Source organism: Psittacula echo (genome assembly GCF_963264785.1).
Source record: "Psittacula echo genome assembly, chromosome: 2".
NCBI classification, from domain to species: domain Eukaryota; kingdom Metazoa; phylum Chordata; class Aves; order Psittaciformes; family Psittacidae; genus Psittacula; species Psittacula echo.
The window spans coordinates 131,706,259-131,718,895 of NC_137737.1; the positions used below are offsets into that span (position 1 = coordinate 131,706,259).

At 37.8% G+C, this 12,637-nt stretch overlaps 1 protein-coding gene across 3 annotated transcripts in view; it reads right to left on the reverse strand.

Moving 5' to 3' along the window:
- Positions 1–2,197: 2,197 nt before the first annotated feature.
- SNX16 (sorting nexin 16) overlaps positions 2,198–12,637 on the reverse strand; it is a 29,264-nt gene continuing 18,824 nt past the window's right edge. For all 3 annotated transcript variants that reach the window (XM_080610296.1, XM_080610298.1, XM_080610297.1), the window contains exons 5-8: positions 10,674–10,743; positions 6,089–6,225; positions 4,231–4,347; positions 2,198–3,961 (exon numbers count right to left, since the gene is read on the reverse strand). In XM_080610296.1, the coding sequence (XP_080466422.1) occupies positions 3,853–3,961; positions 4,231–4,347; positions 6,089–6,225; positions 10,674–10,743 (433 nt within the window). In that variant the 3' untranslated portion in view covers positions 2,198–3,852. The remainder of the gene's footprint in view (positions 3,962–4,230; positions 4,348–6,088; positions 6,226–10,673; positions 10,744–12,637) is intronic.

A 12,637-nucleotide genomic window follows, 5' to 3' on the forward strand; every position in this document is an offset into this window, starting at 1 on the left:
TTCTCCTTCAGCTAGGAGGTTAGGATCCTATGCATTTAAAATGCGATGAAGATGAGAAATAAAAATGTAGACAAAGGACTCCCCTGGTCAGTACATGGAGACTGCTCATCCTGAACACAGACTGTTGAAGAGAGACGTGCTTTGGATACAGCTGCACTATCAGTTCTCCAGGTTCAAAGTTAAAAAAACCAATGGATGTGAGGATGTAGTTCAGTTACCCAGCATCCCTTTAAAGCAAGTCCTTTTCCTCACAGGAAAAGTACGTGTGTAGCTTTGAATGTTGGCTCTATCTGGCAATCTGAATGCACTGATCTCTGACACAAAGATTTAGCTGAAATGTAGAAAGGAATGGTAAGAAGAAAGACCCCTAGAGCTGGTATTCTGTAAAGGGAGTGATTCCTACAAGATTCTTCCCTTCCTTGGTGATTCCTGACCTTGAACTACTTACCTGTGTTACCTGACATTTCTTAAAAGAAATCAGAAATTATTGCAGCAGCAGCAACTTGAGACTCTTCAGAATTCCTCCTCCAGAACTGTGTATTAGAGCCAGCTGTAGCATAGGAAAAAGAACCCCAAACCAAACCAAACCACCTAAGACTTCCTTCAGAAAGTTGCATTTGTTATCAGCTCTACTAGAAATGAAACTTTCTGGCAGCATAATTGCTACTGCTTCAGAGCTACATCTCATCAAAGGAACAGAAACCACAGAGCAAAAAATCAAACTACTTCATGGTCTACTCAGAGGCACAGAGGGAAACCAATTTAGGACAGACAGAGCCTAAAGCAGGAGCTTTCCATGTCCCTTTTCCCTGCAACTATGACCATTGCAACAGTCCCATTGCATCTCTTTGTTGCTTAACACAAGGAGGTGAGGACAATAGCCTACTGGAAAACACTCGATGTAGGCTGTTCTCTCCTACAGCTGTCAAGTGCAGTTTGGTGGATTAGTGAATTTGCTCCCTTCCTTGAGCTGGTTCAATGGGATTGCTGTACTCACAGAAACCAGCAGCTGTTGCAGTGGGAAAGGTACAAAGCGGGAGTTTTATAGGGCTCATTCTTGAGTCAATACTAGTCAGCATTTTAACTGATTTAGAAGTGGCGTGGGCAAATTGCAAGTGCTTTGGAGGAGAAAAAATCCTGCCAGATTATTAAAGATGTATTTAAAAATTTAAACCAGTAAGGTTAAGCTGGATACAATGTGTTAAAATCTAACACTAAGGGAAAAACCAACGTCGTAATTCAGTGGCTGAACTATTAAAACAATTACCTTTGGAATGATTTAGCTACCACAGAAAAGAACAAAGTGCAATTCTTGTAATCAGCTCACTCTGCTACAATTCCAGTCTGAATCCTCTCTGCTCCTTGTGAAGAGCAGAGACTGCACTGTCACATTCTCATGAATGAAATAATTGAAAGTTGGCTGCTTCTGAACTAAAACTGCAGCAGCAACTGAAATGAGAGGAAGTGGGTGGAAAATAGTGCCAGAATGGGAGCAAGTGCACCAGAAAAAAATCAATATGAGATGAACACCCCTTGATCAGAGTGTTCAAGGGCACTGTGGGTTGTACACCTCAAGTTGTACATGTCCTTTTTGGGGCAGGAAAATCATGTATTAACCAGTGACATACGCCAAGTGATATCACATGACTGCTGAACAAATGCACATTTTTCAGCTTAGTTTCATTAAAAATCAAGATTCCTTTAAACATAAATGTCTGTTCATGTTATTAAATATTCTGGATCAGCAAAATATCTTACAAGCCTTAAAGACACAACAAAATTTCCATTCCTTTGTTCTCTCATGACTGAACTGTAAGTTATATTAATGCTTTCTTTAGTGACTAGGTTTACAGATTTACCTGAAGTACTCTAGAAAACACCTAGCATGTATGACCCCAAGTACCTTTTCAATGTTTTAAATACATTTATAGAATCACAGAACGGTTTGGGCTGGAAAGTACTTTAAGATCATCCTGTTCCAACCCCCTGCCATGGGCAGGGCAACCTTCCACTAGAGGAGGTTGCCCAAAGGCCCATCCAACCTGGCTTTATGTTCTGCAGTTTCACCTTCCCTCCTAACATTACTTTAAAATATACAGTTCAGTCTTCAAGTATGTAAGTGATGTTTGACAAAAAGATTTCATGAATTCTCAATAAGGTGTCAAAACTTTATTGAGTTCACTTGACATCTGTGAGGATTCATGTAGAATATTAAAAAAAGATCAGCTCCTTTTTAATCTTCAAGTACAGCAAGTTTTCTGGTGTCATTACAGCATTCGCATTCTTTTTCATGCAGACATTTTTGGTACAAACAGAACATAGACCAAAGAGTAACTGTAGGAAATCACTGAGGTAAAAATGTCTGTAATAGTATTTTTATCCTTTATTAGACAAGGCATTGAACTTTTTTCCTACAATGGAAAAAAGATGACAGGTGTTTTATCCATAGCTTTATTTCACCAGGAAGGTTTATACAGTTCTGCATAAAGGTCATTGTATGCACAGCCTAAAGTACAAAGCTCCCTTTGAAAACTCCAGCACAAAGACACTGCATATTGACAACATTAAACAGCAATGTGGGTGGTATAGGGTGAAAAGAAACAGATTAAAACAAAACAGCATTCTTCCTATTGAAAAAGCAGAATAAAACAAGGCACTTTCAGTAAATAAGTGAAGAACAGAAAACAAGCTGTATCAAAGGTTCCACAGAACTGACCCAGAGCACTGTAACAAAATTCTGCAGTAATGAACAAGTAAAATACAAAAAGGCACTACATAATCCTCTCCCTGCAACTACCCTTTCTCAACCAATTAGCCAACTAAACTTGGCACAATGGAGTTTTAATTATAAAGTGCATCTCCTGTCTTAATACATTTTGAAAAATAGGCTATAGAACACATGTAGAATTATCCCCATGTGTACAATATATTGAAACAAAAATACATTGCAACTAGATTCAATCTAGTTATGAACTGTGCAGGAAAAAGATATGGCTTCTTTACAAGTCTTTCAATAACCTCCACAAAATCTGGAATATTTTTAAACAAACTTGAATGCATTAACAAGATGGTAAGAGGTAGTGTTCCAAGTAAAAGGCAAACTCACTGATTTTATTGTTACATGGGTATATAGCAAAGGTATCCCAGATTTTCAAAGCAGCATTACCAAACAAAAGTATTACAGCATGCTCTCTTGGGATGAAAATACACAGTGTTTTGGGGGTCTCGTATTAGTTCCTTCAGCAAAAATGACCAGGCTTCTTAAGATGTCCAACTACAATCCCATTTCGTAAGTACTCTTCTCTTGGTACTGTCAGGGTTCCTATTGCATTGGATTAAAATTTCCAGAGAAATATCCTTCAACTTTAGAATTTAAAACCAGCATATTCTACACTCTTATTAAGCAAAAGATGAGTCTGTTTTTACTTCAACAAACATTAATTTATGGCTATAAGAATATGAAACCACAAATACCGAACAGATGAACACATCAAGTGTGTCACATAAGTGGCAACAGATGACATGCTAGTTAGACGGTTGGTGATTCAATGTGAAGCTTTTGTCACCCGGCTAGGGAAGTCAGTGTACATACACAATTTGGCTATCTAAACTTCAGCTGATTTTAGCCCTTATTAGACTTTAATATATTAAATATATAAAGGCTAGATAAAAACTGAAATCAAAGCAGCAATGGGTATATTTCTTATGTTAATAATTCGTAAAGATTTATGTAAACATTCAATATGTGCATTCTTGCTCTTTGCTGTAAATTCCTCACAGCTACTCTATACCCTACCCAAAGAGTATGTCCCAAACATGAAGCTTTCCCAGGTACCAGCAGCTGCTACTGATCTATTCTTCTTCATCAGCAGTATATGCTACTTCAGCAACTTCAATTTCTGGTACAGAATTTTCAGGCAAAGAGCCACTCCAGCATGCATCATGGTTCTCTTTATCTGAGCTGCAACAACAGATCAATAATAAGCTTTGTCAAATGGAAACAAACATGATTCTCCACAGTAATTTTATGCTGTCAATCCATGTAAGTTGAACAAGCTTTATAAATGTTATCACTTACTCCAGATCTAAAATTATCTATCCTGAAAGCCTTTATGCATCAGAGAGATGCATTAAAATGCTGAATTCCTCAGCTGTGCAGGATTCATGTGAGAGCAAGCATTTAAAAACATACTTTAAGAAAAAAAAAAAAAAAAAAAAAAAAGTATTTACCAGCTGTCCTCACCCAGGGTACCCTGGTCTGCTTCTACTGCAGAAGACTCCACCTCACCACTGCACTCACTTCCTTCTCCTGACATTTGACGAGTCATTTTTCCTAAAGATAAATCCCTACAACAAATAAGAAGAGAGTACCATCAATCCATACAGCGAACATTCATCACCGAAAAGCTGTTTGATTAAACTTCGCAGTTTCTGGGAACATATCAATCTCACTCCTACATGTCTCATTTCTTTTATCACTACAGGGATGCAGGGCTTGCACTGGATAGCTATTTAAACAGTTTATTTGCTCTAGTTGCTTATTCCTACACTAAATTAAATCCTCTGGTTGGAACACAATTTAGTAGCTTTACAAAATTCAAGTCCCAGAGGAGTGATTATGACTTTAGGTAAGAAATTACAAGCAGATGATCTAAGCCACACACGTTGCCTAAATGGCAGAAGGATTATAGCCAAAACACAGAAGGAAGAAAGCCAGTTTGGGAAAAAGATTTCTTCAACAATTTCCCAAGTTTCTCATTGTAACTTTATAGATTCACATACTAAATTTTGGAGCAGTACATTTTTCCATTAATAATCAATGGGAAGTTGTGGATGCTCCATCCCTGGAAGTGTTCAAACTCCAGGTTGGGTGGGGCTTTGAAGAACCTGGTCTAGTGGAAGATGTTCTTGTCTCTGGCAGGGGGAATTGGATCTAGATGAACTGTAAGGTCCCCTCCAATCCAAACCAATCTGTGATTCTATGCTCAAGAAAATAACTTTTTCTTAACAGCAAGACACATTGGCAGCCTGACTCGCCTGGCTACAAAGAGAAATACGGGTGTGCAAAACTTTGAAAAAAAAAAAAAAGTATATATACAAAATAAATTTGTTTCCAAAGTATTGCTCTTTGGGGAAAACATGTATTTATTTAGTGCTGAAAGCTGCCACCTAAATTGGAAAGAAAAGCTTGTGAACAATTTTGTTTTGAAAGTGATACTACTATATTTCACTCCCTTTTAAAATTACTCTAACTACTACTGTTTCTATAGTTTCACTTTAATGCATACATTTTAAGTAATACCTCAACAGTATTCTCTAACATGATTACTGGCCCATGTTTAGGCCAAATCCAGCATATGTAAAGGACTACAAGTCTGATGCCTTGTTGACTGTCCTCTCCTACCTCATATACATTCTAGATACCCTTCCTTAAGAATATACAGGCAGAAGATCCTTAATTCTTTTGGGCCATCAGATCAAAATTCCACTTCAGTGAGGCCAAAAAGAGATCTTTTTATTTTGTGTGAAATTGCCATCAGACAAACAGAAGTTCTTAAACAAGGATCATGGATTTACTTGTACTTTCTGCAACTAAAAATCACAGTTATTTTCCATCAAGACAGTAGACACTACTTGGCTGACTTTCAATAATTTAAGTGTCTGGGAAGCTTTCAAGGTGTTTGTCTTCAGGAAAAGCACTGAAAAAAAATCTTCTTTTGCTACTCATGCCTTCTTATTTTAGTCACACAGAATTTCCTATTGTGGTGTTTTAGCCAAATGCAAGTTATTTCATTTTTATTGACTATTCCATTATTTACGCCAGCATTAAGTCATAACTTTTGTCATCAAACAGGGAAAGTAATTACTTTTAGAGCGAAAAGATGGGACAACAGCTTCTCAGTCATTTGTACTAAACAACAGCTATTTAGCCAGCATATGAGAAAGAGCCTACTGAAAATAGTGCTTTGTGTGTGGTTACGTAGGGAAAATTGTTTCCAAGAACACAGTTAAAGCTAGCGCTTGTGACTATATAGAGAAAAAGTCTCCATGGAAAGAAACTCCTAAAACCCATGACATTTCTACATACCTAATCCTTCTTTCAACAGCATCTATATGAAGTTGCTTTTCATGTAACAATTTCTTCAGTGACTCAACCTCCCTTTGTTTCTCGAGCAGTTCTTTTTGTAGACGGTAATTTGTTTCCTCCAGAGTTTCACAGAAAGCCTAAAAGACAAATTTAAGAACATCTTCCTTTTAACTTCAGTGGACTGTCTTGATTATTTTTCCTTTAGAAATACCAACCTGTAACAGAATTGTACCTGCTTTTCTTTGTATTATTATAAAGAGTTATATAAACTTGAAAAAAAAAGTTCTGTCATCAATAAAACAATGCTGCTTCGTTTTGAACAATGAATTTATTATGCTAAACTGCAACACAAATAATTTACACAAGAGAAATTTTAGAAAGAGCCTTCTTGCCTTTCATGTGCCTTCCCTAATTTTGAACCTTTGTAATGTTCCACCTATATGGAACATCAGCTGAACTCCCTGCTCCCATTTCCCCTCATATAAGCTTTGCTTTCACATGACTCAGAAGTCAATTTTAAAGCATTTAATTAGAATAGAATCATAGAATCATAGAACAGTTAGGGCTGGAAAGGACCTTAAGATCATCTAGTTCCTACCCCCCTACCATGGGCAGGGACACCTCACACTAAACCATGCCACCCAAAAATTATTCCCGAGATTCTAGGAGTATTAGGATAAAGTGCATGTTCCTCCCACAATAAAGACAAAGTTTTCCAGCTCTGTATCAAACACCTGTTACTAATATGAAACCATTAGTCAGAAGACCAATATAAAATAATTTTTAAATTAAATGCTAACAAGACTAACTACTCAACCATGATAAGTATGTTTTGTTACCCTGCTAAGCATGACACATCTATGTAGTACATCCTGGCAAATTTGACCAGTGAGCAATCCCAGAACTTAATGTGAAGAGCCAACGGGTAATGCAGCAACCACCGAATGCAGGAAGTGATGGAAGCGTTGGCACAGAGCCTGCTGATCTATTACTGGAAACAGCATGTCTACCACCAGTAATGACAATTCTGATTTAATAATTTACATGTTCTCACTAAATAAGACCCATGCATGAGGCTTTCTTGGCTTAACATTACATGCAACTAACCACTAATTCAGAGTCCTCTGAATACAAACTTTTATATGAGCTCAATTAAGAACAATGTTGTTAAGACACCATTTTCCTAAAGTTGTAAAATGAGGTATCAAGAAGATACTATTCTTTGTGTTAACTGAAGCAGACTTACCGACTTCTTGTAAATGCTAAGTTTTCCTGTAATTACAGAATTCAAAAAAATCCAGTGTTTTTCAATCAAAAAAAAATTATTTTTTTTTTTTTGCATTGAGTTCTGATTTATTTTATTGACTCAGACAGCAAATGTATCTTTGTTGCCAGGCACTGAAGACCAACCATCAGTTAAACCGCAGCTTTATTCACATCTAGTAGAGCCAAGCACATGGCATGCAATCCATTCTTCACCCAGCATTTTTAGTGATTGCTTTAGCAATCAGTCTGGTTAAGCAGTCATCCGGTTTCATCCAAGCCAATTAAGTGACTTCCAGTGTATTTTGTAAAACTATTAAGGTTGATCGTGGCCAAAATGAAAGGTAACCATTATTTCCTTAAAAATACAATTAAATTATATGGCTTCTACTTTTAGATTTTATCCACATGCAAATTTCCCTATTCACAGAATAACAACAACAACAAAAAAATAATCCACAGGTGTTGGAAACTGTTTCATTTTTCTATACCAGAACTGAACAAAGCCTTTTGTAAAAACTCATCTCTAGCTGCAATTTGTGTATCAGCTACCCAAAGGAAGGAAGTCACTGTTCAAAACCGAGTAAGAAAACAGTATATTCTGAAGGATGCCTGTAATAGCAGAAAGGTGAACCAAAGCTGAAGACGAGCTATCAGGAAATTGTCTGTAATCTTGCTCCTTGGAGAGCTGAACACCTGGAGTCTGTACAATTCTAATACCCAGGTGGGACCAATTTTCCCTTAAAGTCCTGAAAGAGTAACAGAACTAGGACAGCTGGAAAAGAGCTTTGTTTCCTTCTTCAGTGGACCATGAAACACAGATGGCTGGCAAAGGACCTGTGGAAACAGTTACCAAAGGTATGATGCCAAAAAAACATGGATTAATAGAATAGACACAAACCAAAATGAAGATACTGTTATCATAAAAAGAATTGCAAAATATGGGTAAGTCGTAACAGAAGTAATTTTTGCGATACCTTTAAAAATGAACTCCAGGAATATGTATGTGAACCACAGTGCTTGTCCTGTACTTGCACATTGTTTGGAGAAAGAAAAAGGCAAGGGATATGTACAAGTATTTCTGATATGTAGTAGTTCAGGATCCTTAACAGGCAGAAGTGGGGCAAAAAGCAGGACAACCATGGATTTCAGGTGAGCAGACTTTAATCTCTTCACAAATCTGCTTGGAAGGAAGAAGCCATGGGAAAACACCTTGGAGAGAACAGCTGTCCAGGAGAACTAGCTGCTGTTCAAGCATCACCACCTTCAAGCTCAATAAAGGTCTAGATCAACAAGCAGGAAGTCAAGCAAAGGTTGCAAGAGGCCTGTAAGGATGAGCAAGGAACTCCTAACTCAGATGTAAAAAGCCAGTGTACTAGTGGTGGAAGCATGCAGAGGTGACCCAGTAGGAGTACAGGGCTGCTGTCTGATCTTACAGGGATAAGGCTAAGAAAGTGAAGGCCAACCTGGAGCTGAACTTGGCAAGGCATGTGAGAAGAAACAAGAAAGGATTCTACAAGTATATAATTAACAAAAGGAAGATCAGTGAAACAATGGACCTGCTTCCAAATTGAGTGAGTGAACTTGAATCACACCAAAAAGGTTAAGGTACTCGATGCCATCTTTGCCTGTCTTCATTGTTAAGACTAGCCTTCAGGAATCCCAGACCTCTGCAACCAGAGGAAAAGACAAGGAAGGGGAAGACAAACTTATCCTCACTGTTGGGGGACAAGACAAACTGGACATACTTAAGTCCATGGGACCTGACAGGTTGCACCTGTGAGTGTTGAGGTGCAGTCAGGGAGGGACCTGACTCAGCTCCAGCTTGTTGTCCACCAGGACCTCAGGTCTCAGGATTCAAATATCATAAACAAAGATAATTAAGGGGCTTAAGCATCTTTCATGTGATAAAGAGGACTGAGCTGGAACTCTTCAGTCTGGAGAAGAGAAGGTTCAGGGTGATCTTATCAATGGGAGGGAATGAAGAAGAGAGACCCGGACTTCTCAGTGGTGCCCACTGACAGGACAGGAGACAATGGGCACAAATAAAGATCCAGGAAATTCAATCTGAACACAGAAACCACTTTTTTACTGTGGCAGTGATCAAACACTGGAGCTGGCTGCACAGAGAGGTTGTGAATACTCTGCAGAATATTTAAACCTGACTGGACATGGTCCTGGGCAAGCTGCAGCAGATGACTTTGCTCAAGCAGAAGGGCTGGACTAGATGATCTCAAGAGGCCTCTTCCAACATCAACCACTCTGTAATAAAGTGGGCTAGCCCTTGGACACCAGAATTTTATGACAGCTGTCTCTAGCAACTTTACAGAAATGGTTAACAGCCAAAACTACACCAGCACAGCTATTTTAATAATTTATCTATATTCCCATGGTGGAAGAATAATCCTGAGATTTCACCACTGCACACATAATCAAAATATCAATGCAAGCATCACTTAAATTTCTAACTTATCTGAACAAATAATTCCTGTAATTTTTATTAACTTTCATCAGCTTAAATAACTATAATGAAAAGTGTTCAGAAATCAAATATGAGCTTGTAACACAAAAAAACCCCCCAACAAATCCTTCAGTTATACACAGTAACGTAACAAGAGCCAAGGCACTCCACTTGCATGCAAAACAAACTGGTAAATATAAATATAGTTGGAGAAGTATCACTTAACATTCATAATTTCTATAGTATTAACAAGGTATGTGCAATTCTAAAACATTCATATTCTATAAAGCAAGAAAACTAAGACCACTTGTTCTAGACAGACTTGACACAGCTTTGCATGCCAGTGAAACTTCTCATAAAACAGGCTGCAGCCTACAGTATTATTTGTTCAATGTGCTTATATGCATGTTGAAAGGCTGCTGCTTTACTACGCTACTTGACACTACTAAATAGAACACTTTTTCTGTAGTCAGAATTAATCTTTTCATGACATTTCATAGCAAGAAACATTTTACTGCAAGACCTGAAGTCTAAGGTGTAGGCATTGAGACAATGTGTTGAACATAAACCTACAAAACCTATCTTTATATTCAGTAGTTGCCTTAAAAACAAGTTTCACCCACTGATCGTAAAAGGCAACAAGGAAGAGATCACACCTTGGGACAGAGATGAAGTACAGAAGTCAAAGATTACAGTGTGCACCAATAATTAGACTGTCAGTTTTACAAATACATCTATTTGCAAATTTTTGTGATAAAATAGAAATTAAAGCTTCCACTCCCTACCGCTCAGCAGATTTTACAATATTCTATCAACAACTGCCTTTTGCATTCTGTTTTTATCATACTACATAGCACTTACCCTGCTCTCTTCTAGACTGTCAAAAGGACCTGGAGGATCATCCAGACAAAGAAATTCTCTCACTGCAAGGCTTCAGCAAACAAAAGAGAGTGAATTACTTGAAATATAAAAAAAAGCAACACTTAAATACGATCATACAAGGGCAGTATTTCTTTACAAGAAACAAGCACCTCTCCTCAGATTCCTAAGTATTCAAAATAATGTTAGCAAACTATTAAATCTCTTAAGACTGTGACTTAAGTTACAAAGGTACAGTTAAGAGTTCTTCTAAGTTTGTCAATTTAGAACATGATTTTTCAAATCTTCACAATATTTGTTGCTACATGAAAACTAAAAAGCAAGTTTATCAGTTCGGTACTAAAGACGTTTGAAAAATAAATGTTAGCAGGTGGATGAAAAAAGCGTGCTGCTAAAATCCACACAGAGATGTCTAAAGGAAATATCAGTGGAACTAAGCATTGGCATTAAACCATGCTTATGTGTCTCCATTTTGCTAAGATCATAATCCACTGACTTATACACAGTATATAATTTTTATATATACATCATATTTTAATATATGCATATATAAAAGAATAAGTTATAAAAGAATAAGAAGTGACAAGGTTAATGTGCCATGGATATACTATATAGCCATTTGCTCTTGTGAGACCTCACTTGGAGTACTGTGTACAGTTCTGGTGTCCTCACCATAAAAAGGACATGGAACTGTTGGAACAAGTCCAGAGGAGGGCCTCAAGGATGATCAGGGGACTGGAGCACCTCCCGCATGAAGACAGGCTGAGAAAGTTGGGTCTGTTCAGCCTGGACAAGAGAAGGTGCGTGGAGACCTCATAGCAGCCTTCCAGTATCTGAAGGGGGGCTGTAGAGATGCTGGGGAGGGACTCTTCATTAGGGACTGTAGTGATAGGACAAGGGGTAACGGGTTAAAACTTAAACAGGGGGAGTTTAGACTGGATATAAGGAAGAAGCTCTTTACTGTAAGGGTGGTGAGGCACTGGAATGGGTTGCCCAGGGAAGCTGTGAATGCTCCATCCCTGGCGGTGTTCAAGGCCGGGTTGGACAGAGCCTTGGGTGGCATGGTTTAGTGTGATGTGTTCGTGCCCATGTCAGGGGAGTCGGAACTAGATGATCTTAAGGTCCCTTCCAACCCTAACTATTCTACAATTCTATGATCTCTAAACATACTTTTCAAACTAATGCATTCAACTTAAAATTGTGTAAAATTGTGTAACAGTTGTCATCTGCCTCTGTGCAGTTTTACAAAGGCCAGAAGGAAGTATGTGTAATCCTGTGGTTTACTATAAAGTATATTGAGTATCTTGCTAATTCTATCTTCCGGGTTTAGACTACTTTTCAGAGAACTCTTCAGCATCTCCAAACATGTCTTTTCATCACTTAAGACTTTCCTATTCTGTTGTATTCATTCTTCTATAAAAAACCTTCAATCAGAACACTGTGTTCACAATTAACAAAAAGAAACTTACAATTCTGTGCCTGCACTCACTACTATAGATCTTTAAATAATCTCCTAATGGAATGAATATACAAAAATGGAAGACATGAATCCAAACTAATTCCCTGTCTCCTCCTTCCACCTATATCCCGTGGGAAGGTGAGGACAATAGGAAGTAATTTTCTGCCTTCCGCTCATTCTCTACATTTGAGGCAGACACAAAGTACAAGCACAAGAAGGTAAACTTTTACCCTGCTACTGCTCTAATCAAACAGTTTCAGGTTTGGCAAGCAAAATGAGGACAACTCTCTTCACCAAACACTAATCATTGATGATACTATCACTTTTATGCTTAGAAAGGCTATAAAGAATATTTATCTAAAATACACTGAACCTTTACTTTGTTGTTGGATTTTCATGTACCTGCTTTCACGTGCTTATTGCACGAGAAGATAAGAGGTGAGGTTTTTGGCCAATGGCTACTGAGAATTCTTGTTTTATTATCCAT